This window comes from Fragaria vesca, linkage group LG5 (assembly GCF_000184155.1).
Source record: "Fragaria vesca subsp. vesca linkage group LG5, FraVesHawaii_1.0, whole genome shotgun sequence".
Lineage (NCBI taxonomy): Eukaryota > Viridiplantae > Streptophyta > Magnoliopsida > Rosales > Rosaceae > Fragaria > Fragaria vesca.
This window is the reverse complement of record NC_020495.1, coordinates 8,011,581-8,030,050: the sequence shown is the minus strand read 5'-3', so window position 1 is coordinate 8,030,050 and position 18,470 is coordinate 8,011,581. Positions and strand designations below refer to the sequence as shown.

General features: G+C 38.8%; 1 protein-coding gene across 1 annotated transcript; it reads right to left on the bottom strand.

Annotated features, from left to right (window-relative positions):
- Positions 1-1,141: 1,141 nt before the first annotated feature.
- LOC101305378 (formin-like protein 20-like) lies at positions 1,142-17,374 on the bottom strand. Its single transcript, XM_004301086.1, has 18 exons — positions 17,039-17,374; positions 15,577-16,280; positions 15,279-15,500; positions 12,873-15,202; positions 12,364-12,484; positions 11,925-11,996; positions 11,735-11,833; positions 11,516-11,557; positions 11,229-11,309; positions 11,084-11,134; positions 10,920-11,001; positions 10,174-10,268; positions 9,359-9,430; positions 9,164-9,280; positions 8,945-9,013; positions 8,788-8,854; positions 8,467-8,606; positions 1,142-1,210 (listed from the first exon to the last, which is right to left on the bottom strand). Exons 1-18 carry the CDS (start codon positions 17,109-17,111, stop codon positions 1,142-1,144), a joined length of 4,506 nt encoding a protein of 1,501 aa, XP_004301134.1. The 5' UTR covers positions 17,112-17,374.
- Positions 17,375-18,470: the final 1,096 nt, after the last annotated feature.

Here is an 18,470-nt window from a genome sequence, read left to right as displayed (position 1 = left end):
TTATTGATTAAGATGTGATTTGAGCTTCTCATTTAAGTGTTTTGATCTTAGCTTTTTGTTTCTTTAAGTTACTAGACTATCGTTAATTCAATAACAGTGATTCTTGCATCCTAGTAGTGATAACAAGTGTAAGCAGTATAAACTCTCTTATTACACCGTGTTGTATTTGTAAATATGTTACAAGTACTTGTTAATACTTAATAGAGTAGAGAACACTATTAAAATATGGAACACTCTTTCTTTTGCTTACAAGTGTATTTTCAACTTTTTTTATCCGGGACTGGGTCCGTCCCGTCTCATCTCATCATGTCTCAACCGGGATAGAACCCGAGTGGGATGAAATCTAGAAAACGTAAATCCCGTCTAGTCTCGTCCCGATTTCAATGTCCAAGACGGGCTTTGAGATTAGCTATATCCTGTTCCATGTCCAGCCCTAGCTTTTGTTATGGATTATGGTAAACGTCCCATGATGCGAGTTGTCATTTGGAAGAATTTTTCATTCGCACCCACGCCTCACGATTTGGATTATTCATGCTTACTTGGAAGTGAAATTCTTAGGGGTGGCCAAGGATTCCGCCTCACTGAACTGTACTTGGACAATATCAAAATGATAATCTCGGCCCAGTCAATCTTCAGACAAAAGGGGCACAAATGGGGTCATTGCGGGATGGGTAGGAGTATAAACGAGTTCATACTGGTTCCCACAAGAGGCCCAGATAACTAATTTGATAGGACGTCTCAAATTTAATAAAAAAAGCATATAGACAAAGTTTGGGTGTCTCAAATTTCAGAGCCTTATCATGTTATGTAGACCATACAGTTATATGGTTCCAAACTCATACATCTTCAGAATGAGCCCATATATATGTTTCATAAACACTACCTTAAATCTGCTTTCTCCTCTTAGTTAACAGTGATAATAGTCATAACACCATCAACAAATCCCTGCTCATTTCGATCTTGATACACATTCTGCGTGAATAGCAAGAAACATGTATATATATTTCATGGTTACAAGTTGGTTCGTGGCCGAAATGATAGGTGAATAACCAATGAATAATGATGTGAATATACGCTTTCAATGTCGATCACGTTAAACTACATCTTTTTTTTTGGAGGAAAATGAAAATTACAACATCTTTTAAAACTTTAAAAGCAACGGAAAATAACCGATTACTTTATTGGGTGTGGATATAGAATTGTTAATTGGCTCATAGGTCAAGTCTATTCCATGTCACTGATGACAGATATTCCAGGTACAAGAGCATGTAGCTCCCCATATGCAGTGAGGTACGTAGCTACAAGCTTACCCAGAAGTGACAGAACTACCAGTCGCTACTTGGCCCCATTTGAATTCCCAATTGTCATGGCTCTTTTATCATTTTGCAACTTTCTGCAAATTCTCCACTCTTCAAATTAGAGATCATAGTATACTATTCATTTATCTTTCAGGAAGTATTAATTAGCACTAATCAACCTAGAGCTACAAAATTTACCAAGCAACACCTAGAGAGTAGAGAGGAGGGAGAAAATGATGATGAGACGTCAAGTTAGTTATCATTACGAAAGGTACGTTGTTAAGTGAAAGTGCTAGCAAAATCAAAAGAGTAATTAAGCAATGTGGTTTTCTCATTTTTCAGATACGAGACAAGATTATATATGTTGTTTGGTAGATCTAAATCTCCCTAGCTACATCAATTGGTGATACTTCAAAAACAGTTGACTTAACCCATTGACACAAAAGTTTGAACTAATTTAATTAGTGAATCAATTAGTATGCTCTAACCTCCTGTCTTGATTAAGAATTTTTGATATTATGCTAAATATTTAAATAGATCCTCTCCAATTATTTTTGGATACTTTGAATAAATTAGGTATGTTGTTTTGGATGGATAGGTTCCAACAAATAACAACGTACGTAATCCACAATACATTTAGATAATGTTTAAGACAAGATAATATGTTCTATATGATTCTGGGTAAAACTAGGGTGTTTAGGACTTTAGGGTTTATTAAAACTCGATCAATGGTTTCAATGGTTTTAAAGTAGGGACTCCTTGACTCATATGATGGTCATAAGTCGTAACATGTAAAACTAGTAATTAGAAAGTGCATATAACGTAGTTTTATAGTGCGCCAGAGTTGTCATTCTGTTGTTTATATTCATTTTAAGTATTAAAAAAATTATGATAAGATAGATTTTCAAGTCAGATGCATGTGCATACATAAAATGTCGAAACCACTCATTTATTTAGTTATATCTTCTTCATTTTGATGTACAATACTAATCATCTGATGATAATAATATGAGTTGCAGACATTCTATTATTGAAGAATCAGTGCTCAATATATAGGGCTAAAATGAATTTGTCTTGCTGTTTTGCAAGTGATCGACAACCCACATTCCGACCAAAAGAAAAAATGACAGCCATGCACAAGAACGTAATGAAATTATATGGAATAGTGCTGTGAATAATTGTTTGGTGAATGAAACAACCCTATGAAAATGAAATGGCATCACAAAGATAATGCAATTAGTCACACCCAAATGCCTATATATAATATACGTGTGTTCTTGATTAATTACAATTCTTCAACATAAGCAATGATTTATGTAGGAAAGTCTAGGGTCTCAATTATTATAGAAATTATAAACAGTTGAGTCTCTATTAGCTATAGGGTTTTATTCTAATTATTATGCTCTTTGTCTTTGATAGAAAGAACAAAAGAAAATCTTAATTAGTTGCATTGCCACACATGTGACATGCCTGCAATTCTAAACTATAAGCTATTGTTATAGCAATATTAAACTTAATTGTTAGTAATGTTAGTTTTTTGTGTGTATACAAGTATAGATATATAGACCAAGAATTAGAAATTTAATTTAGCTAGGAAGGCATGGAATCGATTAGTTTCCTTGACATATATATTAGGATGATGTATAATCATTTGCAGTTAATTACTGTGGATTAACTTGTTACTCATGAGCTAGTATGCTTCCAATTTTTATATTTTTCGTTTTCCTCTTTGAGTTGGCAGGTCACCAAAAACATAGACAGTTCACCAGAAGAAGCAAACAAGAAAGCAAAGCGGATATCATTTTGTATTCCTTTGAATACAAGTATACTACTGAATGGGAAATGCCACATCGATTATGTATGATATGTGATACATGCCCTAACCAAAGAATAATAAGTAGGCAGAATTCCATGGTCGATGTCAAAAGTCTGCGCACCAACTCTATGATATGAATTGTGATAACTCATCAACTTTTTTTTGGACCTTATTAGGTAATATGGTTCCCCACTTGACCTAGCTATACCTCAAGTCTTGTTCCATCTCTACAATTATATATAAACTGCAATATACATGAGGGAGATTGATGAGCAACGATTGGGTATTATGAGATGCATGTAGCATTATCATTCAAAATTACATATTTAAACAGAAAAAGTTTCTCGATCACTAATGTTAAGTTTGAAATATATTCGTGATCATGAACAATCAATGCAAGTTGTGAGTCGTAATATGAGGATCAGAAGACAAAGATGAAAATAAGTCATCGATCATTCCATATATTTATGTACAATAACAATGATAACAATTTAACTCTCGTCCTTCTTATTTGCTCGAATAAATTACTCTACACAGTTGCAAATATGGTTAAAGTTAGCGGGCTAAATTGTGCCCGATCATGAACTTTATTTTAGAAACTTACATCACTTCATTTAGTAAATTTGAGGTATTGTACTTGTATACTAAAAAAGAATGAGATTGATGGAACCCTAATTAATCACTTGATGGATGTGAATTGCAAAATGAACGGTGATGAGAACGGTTCAACAAATGATGACAGGTGTTCTAATTAATTATATTTTCCAGGATAATTGCTGATAGAATAGAAGGTAACCTATCTTAGTCTACTCCATAATTTGTATTTTAAAGAATTTGCCACATTTCAAAATCAATTTCTTTCGTACGTAGTTATTATTACTAGCTATCTTGGAAGCTAAGAATCATATATATTCATACTTGCATGCCATGTGAAACATTACAAATCAAGAAAGGCCCTACTCAGTGGCGTGAATCGCAAACTACATTAATCTTGAAATTTCAGTCACTAATTTCCAAACTACACTCTAATAATCCCTCATTTGTATATAGTACATAATACGTACCATTTTTACTGGGGAAAACTATCATTTATACACTTAAATTTGTTCTTGCAATACATGGATCTCGATTCGTGGGTGAAACATACAGTAAAACCTTGATAATTTAATAATCTCGATTAAATAATATTTTTTACCGACCCCGAAGATATTAATTTATAAAGGTTTAACTGTATTGTTAATTGGATGTGATTCATCGAGTAACAAGTTGAATGCCGAGTAAGTTTGGTAATTTTATGTGGTCATCGAGAATCTGATTTGAATTCAAAACAAATAGATCGATAGAGGATTAGGAGCTCATGGTAAAGAGTTGGATACATCACCAATATTGTATGAGATGAGTTGGGCAAAATTGTGAACTACCTTCTTGGCTTCTTATATATAGGATTCCCAAAAGTGAAAAACATCTCCACTCCAATTTCTGCTGTGTTAATCATTATAAACCATGTCAATATAACAAAATTACCTAAAAACTGAAAGCAATTAAGTGCCCTAATCTTGAGATTCAAGGGATGTAGAGCCCACAATTTTGTTCATGAGAAGCACAAAGACTTGCAAAGTAAATAATAGTCATAACTCTTAATGTTGATCATCATGCAACAAAAAAAGAAGGCAAGGAAAAAAAAAGAGTGCAAAGGAAACATCAAATTAGATGGAAATAGAAGCAAAATCCAAAAGCAGGCATTCAAACTTTAGATCAGCAAAAGCCATGCCACAAGTTTAAGTTTCTTGTGCTCATAATGTGTTGCCCTTTACCCAAAAACTACACCACATTGTAGGAGATTTGGAGAATACAAAGATGAACACAATAGAGTCCAAAGAGTTCCTTTGATGAAAACAAAGCTTTCCAAAGCTCAAAACAAGTCCACCTCTGTAAAATTGGTTAGTTTTTAGTTGTTGGCCAGTCCCAAGCATCCAAAACACCCATCTTCCTAATCTCCCCTATCTAACCTACCATTAGAGAAAGAAAGAGACATTATTAAAAAAAATTAGAAATCATTAAGAATTCCGCTTCAAATATAATACCCAATTGCCTAAACATCCCACATTTCATACCAATCTTCTCTATCCCCTCTCCCTCTCTTCTCTCCCTTGTAATGCAAGAAGAAGAACATAACCCAAGAATTGCAATGGGAAAAGCCACCAAGATTCTCAGAAGATCAATCCACACTTTCCTTCAACACTACCAGCACTTCACCTCAGTTGTGGCACTCATAGCCTTTCCCTTCTCAGTTTCAGTTCTAATTTCCCAAGCTATTGTTCCTTCAACCTCATCTCTATTCCCAACAATCCACAACCGCCTCCAGAGTCTTTTTGATGCAGCAGGCTTCCCACCCTCTTCACAATTCTTCACAATTTTCACCCAGAAACTCTCCCAAACCATCTCTTCCTCAATTCTCTCACTACCCTTCACCCTAACTTTCTTCCTGATCACCAAAGCCTCCATAATCCAAGCCCTCAATTTCCACAAGAACCCGTCTTTCTCTTCTGCACTGTCTCTCTACCCCTCAATTCTCATAACCCATCTCTGCAACTCCCTCCTGATCCTCTCTGCAAATGCAACAGTGTTTTCTCTCCTATTCATTGCCTTCAACTTTCTTGAGGGAATTGGGTTCTCTGACTCACCCAAAGCTCTTCTCTTCTTATCAGCATCCGGGGCAGTTCTGTATTCCATTGTTCTTGCCAATGTTCTTATTATATGCAACATGGCATTGGTTTTATCAGGGACAGAGAAAAGTGGGGGTTACTTAACAATTCTCAAGGCTTGTTTAGTCATCAGAGGAAGAACTTCAACTGCTCTGTTTTTGGCTCTACCTGTCAGCTTGGGATTGGCTGCAATTGAGGCATTGTTCCAATACAGGGTTGTAAGGGCTTACCATTTTGAAGGGAAGCTTGGATCTTCAATGGTTTTGGAGGGAGTTTTCATTGCTTACTTGTACTCAATTCTTGTGGTTCTTGACACAGTTGTCAGCTTCATGTTCTTCAAAAGCTGCAAGACAAGTTCTTGGGTTGAATACAGTGATGAAGAAAGTGGTGGATATACCAATTTGAAGACCGCTTTGAAGGAAGTTTCATGAATGGATTGGGGTTCCAAATTTCATTATTCTTTAGAGGAATTACAAATTATCATGAAGAATTTGTATGATTGTATCTTCAAAGTAGATTTCTTTTTGCTTGGTAATGACACCAGGCAACTTTCCAGGCATAAAGTAGAGGACAAACCCTGAACAGGAAACGAAACTTGTACACAAACTTTGCTCATGGGTACGTTCCAATTCTATTTTTTCTTTTTCTTTTGAATGATACATGGGCTCCTTGTAGTTAGTTTTAGGTGAAAAATTTCAATGTAATTGTACTTGGGAGTGGTTGAGAAATATGAAACTACTCTAGGGAAAAGAGAATGAAACTTTACCTTGAATATAAAAACAGGAACTTCCAGTTCTGTCTATTAATCATTATAACTAGAGTTACTGTCTAATCACTTGTTATGGACGATTTTTTTTTTCTTACCCTTTATCGAATACGAGTATGTTTTCTTTCGAATAAGAAACCACACGTAGTGACCTCATTAAACCCAACCACAAACTTAGAAGAGTAACACACTCCACATACATACTCATATACCATCCGTTCAAGGACATATAGCCACCGATAGGTAGGAACAGACATAAATATAGGTGCTCGTGTTATGATGCTTTTCTTTTCAAAAATTTAGATTTATCAATGATAATTCGTCAGAAGTAAGTAGTTTTTCAAAAATATTTATGGTTCTTTATTGGACGAAAATGAAACAATTTCCAGCAGCGATGACCATTGGAACGTCCCATTTGGTTCCTTTTTATTTATTCTTTGGATCCAGAATGTCCCATTTGGAACGAACTTGAATGACCAAATCTGACATCAAAGTAGAAGGGAGAACCGGTATTTGAAGAAATGCCAAAGACCATTACAGTTGGTATCTATCGCGCACAAGTTCAGCAAATTTTGGAGGCCCCTAGCAGGAGCAAGGAAGCAAAAACCGTCATTGTTTATGCACCGGAAATAATGGCGCGTCGGACGGAGATGGTGAATCAGACGATTGTGCTGTCCTGCTGGATACTTCAGCTATGGATTAACACTGCTCAATTCCATCATCACCCATTTGTTAAGGATGGTTTACATATTCACAGAATGTATTCTTTAACTTCACCATCATTCAAAATTGGCATATTTTGCGAAATGCAATTTCAATATAAAACTCCAGCATCTGTTTGGATCAGAAATACAAGCAGAAAAAAGAAATGCAGTAGACTGTCTTGCATGCTCATACACATACTGTACTTGGGTGGACGGTAAATAGAGGCATTGCCAGTTATGGAAGTAGCCGCAATGGCACGAAAGAATCATCAAGGACATACAAAATACAAGGAGCTGGTAAAATAACTTCAATTTTGCAAGCACATTGTTGAAAATACGTTTTATTCTGATGAACTTCCATGAGTTAGTATTAACTAAATGATAACCATAAATGAGGAACAATGTTTCTACGTCAGCCTATTGGTTAATTTACAATTACACTAGTTTTCTAGTCTCCTGAACCTGATAACTATACAACATCTAATGCAACTGGGTCATCCTATGCAAAATTTCAATGGAACACAGGGGATCAAGGGAACTAAATTATATGTTACAGGAAAAATGAATTGAATTCTAAACTAAGGAGAGGGTTAGTGATTTGTACATGGTTTCGCGGTGAGCAGGAACGTGTGCTTTACTTTACAATCCCGATGGCATCTTCCCTGGTGCTGTAGAATCTGTGCAGCTAGCATGGTGAAAGCTGAAACCATATTGCCAAGGCTGAACCAAGCCTTCCGGAATTAATGATCAGAAGGATGCCAGAGGGGGCCAGGTCTGATTGGTATCCGAACTCTAGGGATACCATTGCCTCTCAATTAATGATCGAGAGCTGCTGAATGAAAGTGGTGCCAAAGTCTGGTCTTTATAAAATCCAATGTCATTGATCAGTTGACCATCATTCTATTGAACATCTTGTCAAGCATGTACAGCTAAGCTTCTTGCATAGTTCAAAGGCTGCAGGACTCAAGTAGTGCCCGTTTCCCCTCATCCAAATCATCTCTGAGGGCTTTTCCTGGCACAAGTACTGAGAAAAGGGATTCTCACCAGGGTCGTCCTAGAAGCAATATCCCCCCTGCCACTGCTATTTAGCAATATTGCAGCCGAACTCTGCTGTATGGTAGGAGTTTGATATCCCATGCAGTGGTAGAATGACTATAATCTTCAACTATTTTGTTGCTTTTTTTGTAAGGTTAACACCTTTGGCCTTTTCCATTTCTGCTTCCTTCTCAGCTTTCTTCCTATCCAATTCAGCCTGTTTGCAATTCTCTTCGTGTGCTTTCTTAAACAGCCTCACAAAGTTTAAGAGAGTCACAGTAACTGCAGTTATCCAAACAAGACAATGGAAGTCAGCATCAGAATTACAAAACATAAAAATAGTCCAGATGAAAACATCATTCTTGGGACACCTAAGAATATACTCAATCTCATAAATTTAACGTAGCAGTCTGAAACAGTTAAGAACATTGTTAACAAAACACAAATGATCACATCCACTGACCTTGCTCAAATGGGCAACGGGCAGGATCCTCACCAAAATATAATGCAAGTTGATCAGCCGCTCTACCCTGTCCACCAAAAGTAAATGTCATGAATTTGGATGATAAATCATAATATAAGGCAACTGACAATGAGACAGTTCATAATTAGCATATTACCACCACAGAATACAGATTCGTCACAGATGCCACTTCAGTCTCAGCAACAGTAATGAACTCCTTCAATGTCTAGAAATTTCAACAATAAAAGAAAGAAAGAAAATATATAAAATGTTAGGCTACCACACAGAAAATAAAAAGAAAACAGATAGGTTCTTTGTAAAGCATTGAAATCATTCGGGAGAAAACGGAAAAAAAAAAATAATTAAGACTGCATACCTTACGGAAAACCTCTGAAACAGGGCCATCATTTTCTGATGCCACCAGCTCCTGCTTGAGCTTTTCTAACCCCTTGATTAAAGCTTGCATTTCTTCTGCTAAAGACTTCAGTTGTATCTGCATGAAAGAAAGATCTGTTTCACACAACACTGAACTAAAATGTCTATGATTAACACCCATGAAAAAGATGGGCACCTTTGATGCAGGTTCCAGGTTGACAAGGTCCTGGTGAAAACCAAGAAGTTCAGGAGATCTGGAAGCAAGACCCTGAAATACAAGGAAACAAAATCTGAGATTCAAAAAACAAATTGCCACATGTAAAGAGATAAATAATCCATCTGAAAGAAACTTGTATCGATAAGTATTTGGCAAGTAAAAGCACCTTTTTGCAAGCAGTCATCTCTCATGTATCAGTTTAATAAAAATATTTGATGTCAATATCGTAACCAATATTGCAGAAAGAAAAGCCCCATAGCCTACTTAAGAAACTATTGCAATCCAAGTAAAGATGTGAAAATTTTTAATATCTTGGGAAAAGATATCCAAGCCTCTAAGTTATTAAATGAAGTAGAGAGATGGAGCTTAGTTCCCGACTCCCATCCCCTGTATTCAAATTTCCATCTATTAGGTTTACTAAAATTCCTTTTCGACCTCGATCTAACCTCAGGGGTCTCCATATTTCAAATCAAAACAAAGCATATCGAGCTGATACTATTATCTCAAGGACAGACTGAGCATCTTTCCTTATCATTTGTTGTGGGGATGGAATAATGGAAATCAAATAAATCAACAAGAAACATCTGACGATGCTTCACAAAGTGTCTAGTTTCTATCAACAACGAATACATATATATGTATATATATCTTCAATGTGTCAGTTTCTAACCGGAACAAATACATATAGTCCCTATGAACTTATAACATCAATAATATAATTGGATCAACAAGAATAGAATCTATGAGCCACCAAATAAATAAATAAAAAAAAAAAAAAACACAGGAAGACATACCTTACAGAGATAATGCATAAGTGTCATCTTACTAGTAGAAGCACGAGTATCAGCAAGCTTCAGAAGACTGTCCAACTTGAACCCAACAGCAGAACCTGTTACAGATTAAATCAAATCAGTAAGCAAAACCAGGAAGAAATTAGTACTACATGAAACAGCATTGTAATATCATAAAGAAGTATGTGAGAAAACTAAAAAGTAATAACATCAAAATAATCCAACAAGGGCGGATAGGAATTATAAACACCAAGTGACATGTTTCCTTCGTTTCAGGTGACAAAGGAAACTGTATGGGATAAATTCTTAGTCACATTAAAAGACCATGAACAAGACCTTGGCATCAGCTTCAGCAATTTATACACAGTTCCAGAAAAATGGAGATGCATCGAGATAAAATTTCACTTTGGCAAATTACCACATTAAACCAATGCTTAACCAAAAAAAAACCTATAGAAGAAAATCTTGCGAAGTTTTGGTATAATCTCTTTTTGTAACAGCAAAACTGTGCTACACCCAAGGTGTCGCCTTATGGTTAAACAGATGTACACAAGTTTCTAAAAACAAACAAGAGACCAGAAGACTGCTTTATAAAACGAAAAAAATTCTTCATATTTCCAGACTACAGCATTGACTATGCTGCTCATGGAGACATAAAATAAACTAAGCTCTAAGCATGTACTTTAAGCAACATATAACACACGATCTTAAGATCCTCTAAACCCAGAAACAGTTTCATTATAACTTACCCCTTGCAGTTCCTTGGTTCAATGTATTCCCAAGAAAAAGAATTTTCTTCATAATTTCCTTGAACTTTTCAGAAGTTCGGACCTGATTTAACAGACGAGAGATTATTAACTCCATATATTACCTATAAAAAGCAGGAAAGCATTAATTGCTAGTAGTGACATACCTCCTCGCATGCAGAGTTTACTGTGTTTAAACTTCTTTTAAATTCTGACGCCTGAAAAAGAGGTCAAGAATTAAAGCATGATAAAAAAAACACATGGTTGGATATACTCATTGACATCAGGACAAAATAAGAGATACCACCAAACCTGAGTGCTGAACTGAATCTTGAAAGAAAATACTCTTAGTTTTGACTCCACCCGAGGCACTTTCATCAACTCCAAAAAATACTGAAACATTATAAGCATATCCATAAACTAGACATTCTAACAAGAGTTCTTGTTGTAAAAACAATGGAGAAAAATTTCAATACAATATGCACATGCTATTAGCAATATGGTCTGAATAACATGGAAGGATGTATAGAAAAAACAAAGTTCAAATATACAACTAAGAAGATATTATGATCTTGTCAAGACATGTGACTTTGTGATACCTGTTCACACTTCCCCAAGGTCTCCTTGTCGCCAGTATAGTTCTATACAATCATACAAAACAGCAAATCAGAACCAAGAAAGTAAATACGAATAAGATGAGAATCATATAATAGTGACCAGGATAAACATAAAGAATAAGCTCTGCAAAGTGAGCACCAATAAAACAATAGATGAAAATATGGAAAAAAAAATAACTGATGGTCAAATAGAAACTACACCTTCAGAAGTTCCATCTCCTCTTTAGTAGGACAAAACTTAATTAGATTTTCCACCTGATCAGAATCTAATACTGACTCATCCATTGCTAAAACAGCAGCCTGAAAAATGTTAGTTTAGTACATCATTAGCTAAAGTACTAAATCACCATTCCCCATCAGAAACTAAATCATGAAAAGATGAGAAGCTTACCATCATATCAGGAAGTGGCATCTTAACTTTAGTGAGCATAATTTCAGTGTTGTTTGCCCTTCTCAGGTCGATCTACAGTAAATAGTATGAAGAGGATCATAGTAAAACAGTAGATAAGTAACAACTTCAAGGTTTACACTTGCAAAATAGAAAAGAAATGAAAATAATTTTTTGAACATAGAATCATATAATGAATTTCTGCTTCAACAAACATTTCTTCTCAAGAAGACAAACTAACAGTATAGCCAACAGGCAGTATCATCGCACAGAGACAATATTAATCAATATGATTGCCATTGAGAAATAGTAACTCCGAGAAATGGAGGGATGAAAGACAATTTTGTACATTCACAAGTATGAAGTTTTTATTATCTGACACAGACATAACCTTTATAGAAATAATTGTTTTAGAGCAAACTATTCAACTGTATAACCTTACCAGGTTGACTTTGTCAGGTTTTGATCCAGCAGACTTGCGTCGGTCTCCAGATTTGTTAGCAGCTTTTGGAACTGTTGCAGAGAAAAGGCTTTCTATCTCTGACACATCAAACTCAGGCGCACTAGAATATAAGAGAGAACATTAGTGAGTTGGAACATACTGAGACATGTTTGTATGACCAGTACTGTGTATGACAAGTGTAATAAATCAAGCCAGTAGTAGAGTGGACTTCCACTTTTGTGCTGCAGTTCAATAATTAGTTGGAATCGTCTCCAAGGATCATACTTCCAAATAATCAGCCTATTGGAGCCATTTGGTCAGCCATATGCAGATAAACAGAATATCTAACATTTGGCTGATTTTTTGGCAGTGATCATCCTTAAGACCTAAAACATGGAAGATTCCAATTATTGACTGCAAGCAGTAGCGAGGAAGTCTGCAAATCCCAAAAATGGAGGTCCACTCCAGATTACTGTGGAAATGAACAACTAAATCAGAAAATGGAATACATTTGATTTCCTCCATGTCTTTGCAGTTCTTCCCATAAGCTTCCTTGCAATGCCCTTGTCACCTTGCTCCAATGTAGTGGTTTTAAAGAGGATCTTCGAGGTGCTGTAGCAGAAGGGCCCATCGCTGGACGTGCTAATCCACGCCCTCTTCCAGAAGGAAGGCCTCTTGCATCATTACCTTTGGCACCCAATGGAGGTGGTGGTGGTGGAGCACCACCTGGAGGTCCAGGTGGAGCAGGAGGCCCAGGACCACGAGCTCCTGGAGGTGGTGGAGGAGGTGGAGCTCCATGCAGTGGGGGTGGTGGGGGCGCTCGACCTCCACCAGGTGGCGGGGGAGGTGGGGGAGCTCGACTTCCACCAGGTGGCGGGGGAGGTGGGGGAGCTCGACTTCCACCAGGTGGCGGGGGTGGTGGGGGTACTCGACTTCCACCAGGTGGTGGGGGAGGTGGGGGTGCCCGACCACCACCAGGTGGTGGAGGAGGAGGAGGTGGCACCCCGCGCATTGGAGGGGGTGGAGGAGGTGGGGCAGCATACATTGGAGGAGGTGGCGGAGGTGGGGCTCCATGCATTGGAGGTGGTGGCGGAGGTGGAGCTCCTGGAAGTGGTGGTGGAGGAGGAGGAGATGGTGCAACTTGCACTACACGTGGTGGCTGAGCCCCATACAATGGAGGGGGTGGTGGTGGTGGTGGAGCTCCTTGCATTAAACGTGGTGGTTGAGCTCCATACGAAGGAGGGGGTGGGGGAGGCGGAGCTCTATGTAAGGGAGGTGGAGGTGGTGGAGGTGGTGGAGGTATAGTTCCTTGCATTGGAGGTGGTGGTGGTGGTTGAGATGGAGCTCCCCGTGAAAGAGGTGGAGGTGGGGGTGGTGGAGGTGGTGGGGCTCCATGTGTGGGAGGTGGTGGTGGTGGTGTAGGGATCCCAACACTAAGTTTCAATGCACTTAAAGCATCCTGAACAGAAAGAGGTGCAGGAGGCGGGGGAGATGGTTGAGTACTTCCCAGCAAACCCCTGGAGGCTGTAGAGTACCCAACCTTCCAAAGGGAGGATGAAGGTTGTGAAGGCAAAATACCGCCACTATTTTGACCAATAGCTTTAAGGGAGGGAGGAGGAGGTGGAACTATAGGGGGCACAGGTATACCAGTATCCTTCCCACTAGTAGGTGGAAGAGGAGGTGGTGGGGGAGGAGAAGGGGACTTTAACGACACCACATTATGACCTAGTAAAGGAGGTGGTGGTGGTGGAGGAGGAGGAGGTGGTGGTGGAACGGACACTACTTGTTGTGGGCTTTGTGGCGTGGGAACAGAGGACGAATGTGTCTCTTGATTTGGAGGAACGCTTGATGGCAGGCAGGATGCAAGTGTGTCTGGTGCAGATTCTGAATGCTTTAAAGGTTCAACATCACTATTTTTCAGTTTACTTGCCACATCCCTTGGTGCAGTTCCAGATGCAGTATTAACAGAAGAAGCCTTCAATCTGGCGTTTGCATTTGTATCCTTTGAAGCAGTGGAATTGGCAAAAGCAGCTGGTGCACTATTATATCTTGATGGTGGATATGAAACGTGCATTGAATTAGTATGTGAGCCTTTGTTAGGAGGAATCCACCTAGATACTGCATTTGGTTTTGCTATTCTTGCTGAAGGGCCCTGAGTTTCTTGCTGTTTAGCCTTCTGTTTTGTAAGCATTGTTTCTGAAGCTGTTTTTGTGTTCACAGCAGGTTTAGAAGTAGGTGGCTGCAATTTCTCAGATTTTGGTCTAGAGACCTCGGCTTGTTGTATGAGCTTGGTCTCTAGCTTCTGTGTAGTAGTGTCTTCCCCATCAATTATATCTTTCATCTCTTCCAAATTTTCACACACCTCTTCCGCCACTTCTTTAGTTCCTTCATGACTTGGAATATCAGCAGAAATTAAGATGAAATTTGAGTTTGTATCCCCATCATCCACAGCAATGTCTTTCACTGCATCCAGATTGGAATTCACCTCTTCCAGCTTGTATTTTACATCGTCCACAGCAATGTCCTTCACCGCATCAGTTGTAGAATCCACATGTCTGTCCTTTTTGTGGTTCCCATCATCTGACGCACAGTCTTGGAATGAGTGAGGCTCTGTATCCTCCTTCCAGACTTCTTTCTGATCTATATTTTCAGGCGCATTGTTGTGAATCAGTGCAGTATCAAATGCCAACTTCAGGTCCTGCCCATCTATGGCATTGCTGAAGATTTCTTCCACCTCATAAAATTCCTCCGGTGAAGCAGTCCCTGTGTCATTTCCATCATCACTTGCCACAACTGTGGTGAGATTAGGCAGAACGGCATCAGCGTCCAAAAAAAGTACCTGATACAGATTTGAGCATGCATTCAACTCCAAAAGTTCTGAAAAGGAGATCCACATAAGGCTAACAATAACATACCTCTGATCTGAAGTCCTTTGAGAATTGTTCCTTGGCATCCCAAAGAATATCAATATCTTCACGGCTGAGCATCAATATATTTGACCGTACAAATGCTGTGTGAAACATAACTCTGAACATCATCTCCTCATGAACCAGATCTTCATCCAGGTGGATACACTCGACTACCACATCCCCTCGAACACGACACCGGATATCCATTTTCACCAGCATACACTCTGCCTGCGATTAGGATTCATAAGGAATGCTTCAAACCATATTTTATATATCCGATTGAGATGCAAGAAGTAGACATTACCTGTACATAATGGTGAGTGTTGTTTTTAGTCTTTAAATTTGAAAAGAGAAGCTTAGAACTTCTGTTAGCCGGTGTTGAAGGGTCTTGGCCATAAACTCGTATGAAGGGCCTGCAACCTTTTCCATTATCAAAAAGTGGAAGGTTTCTAAGTATCAGACAATCCAAAAATAGTGGTGTATCTGATGGAGGCCAATCAGCACCCAGATTTCTGCGTGAAATGTACTGAAGATATCTAAGCTGCGAGGGTTGTGGGTTTAAAGGAGTCAACAGGTGGAGAAGCTGTTTAGGAGCCTGCTTGTAAACCATATCAAGAGTCTTCTGCTCCCCCGTGTAATTTTTACGGTATAGCAAAAGACCAGCAAGCATAAAGGCAAGCACAGGCCATCCTCCTCTTTCACAGTGCATCAGCAGTACATTCTGTTGTCCCTCCAATGACAACCAACTTTCACTTGATCGAAGAAAGTGATGAATCATCTCCAGTGGCAGCAGGGGACAACTCTCATATTGCCGAGGGTAATCCATAACTGTCATGTCATACTGGGACAACACGTCTGAAATTTGGCTCCGTCTATCCCCTTCTCTGAAGTTAAACACCATGAAAGAAGCATCGGGGAAGTAGTCCTGTAGCTGGGTTACAATGCCACCCAAGTACACTTTGTACTCATCTTCTTCCAACACATCGGTGGAGAAGCAGCAGTCAAAAACTGCATTAAAGAAGTAAAAATGAGAATCAATCCCATTGACACTAAGAAGTTCTCAATCTTATACTATCAGAGTAATTAGGCAATAAAAAAAAAGGTGAGAAAAAGAAAAATGAAAACTGCAGAAACTTCAATTTCCATGACGTATATCAAACAAATTCCCCCCTTCTTAAAGGAAAACTAGAGAGGTTTGAGTGATAGAACATGCACCGAGCATCACCAAACAAAAGCCTCTGCATTAAGTAAATTGTAGAAAATATATCTCAGTTTCGACAAAGCCTTTCTGCTTCAAACTAAACAGTTTCTTTCTCGATTCAGCTCAATTTTAACACCAATCACATGATCAATGCAATAAAACCAATTCGATACAATCCGGCCTCATAGTTCTTCAGTAGATAAGCACTAGAATTCAATTCCTTCAAACTTCTCTTGCAACTCTACAGCTCTGGCCCAGCTGCTTTCATCTTATTCAGTATCATCATCACAATTGAAGCAGAGCTTCAGCTGAATTACGCAAAAAGACTCTACGCATAACCACACACCACAATTCGACACCAAATTCAACCACCAGGCATAACACATTGCAACAAGAACCCTAGCGAAACTCTTAATTACACCAACAACCATCCCCATTGTCCCGAAACCACCCGAAAAATCCATAACCGAGCACAAAGAAACCACAATTTCATGTTCGAGCTCAAATTTCAGCCAAAATTAGGGCAAAGAATCGTGAAGAAAGACAATTAAAAACGGCGACGTACCGTAAACCCGTTCAGAAATCTCAAGAAGCCGATCCGGCGGCTTCCGATAAAAGAATCTCCGGAACAGCGCCATCGGCCGGTGGCGCTGTTTCTTCCACGATCGGATCCAAAACGGTAATTCAACGAAGCTCCAATTGGATCACAATTCCGATCCCCTGGAACAAGCTCTGCCAGATCCCGATTGGTCCAAACGAAACCACACCTCTCCCGGCGAAACGAATCCGGAATTCGCCAATTGACGGGAAACCGGAACCGGAATTCGGAATTTCCGACAACAACTGTGGCAGTGAGGGTTTGGGAATTGGAGAATAGGAAATGAGAGAGGATTGGGAATTGTAGAGAGAGAGAAAGAGAGAAGCGTAGTGGACTGAAAAGGAGAAAACTATTAGACCCGTCCTCCTTGTCTGCAACTCTCGCTTTCTCTTTTCTTTTCCGATTTAAATTTTTTTGCTCTCTTTGATTTTTGTTTGTTAGAGACGAAGATCTTACGTGGCAATTACGCGCGCTCCTGGTTATTAATGAAGGGGGATTAGTTGTAAAATATATTAAATAATGGAGTACTGTTACTGTGTTTCTTGGAGTTAATCTGCGAGTCTTGGTAAAAAGAAAAGGAAGGTTTAGAGATTAAATAGTCAGATTCATTAATGATTTTACTGTCTCTGTCGGGATTCAAAAGGCAGAGAATTTGAAATCGAATTATGCGTTACGATGATGCTTTACCGTTGTATTTTGGCTAATCATAACGTCTTTCGTATTAATAATACCGAAAGTTCTTCAATGCACCAAGGTATAAGTGAACCGGGTTTTATTATGCAATCTCAGCCACTCATTTGATCTCGCTGTTTATGACACAAACACCGATATTAACACTGTTAAGAAATTAGAAATCCAAAAAACAAAAGTAAACATAGTAAAAACTAAAAACTCAAGTTCTTTGAGACTCGATCTGATCGAACCCCATATGAAGAGGGAAAGAGGAATCGAGGTTCATGAGTCTTCATTCTTATCGCCGCATATCCAATCGTTGTTACTCTAGTTACCTCCTCCACCGGTGCCACCTTGTTGCTTTCATTGCCGCCGGAATACGAGAAGTCGGCTTCCTTTAGATGCGGCGGTTTTCGGAGATAAGCGGTGGTGGCTATGGTCCGATCTAAATGGTTCCATGGGTTTAGAGAAGCCATGGAAGCAATGAAAGCACCTAGAAGCTATGGAACCCATAAATGCAAATTAAGGTCTATGAACGTTGAAGACGAAGAAGAAGGGATTTATGGAAACTTTTGGCGAACCTGGTGTCCTTCGCGCTTGGGCTTGATAACGAAGGCGGCGGCGGAGACCTTAACCTTCAAGTCCTTGGCGATGTCTTCGACGATCTTCTAGGGGGAGAGAAGTAGAGGAATGATCATTGAAGATGGGGCTGAAGATGGGAGGGGTT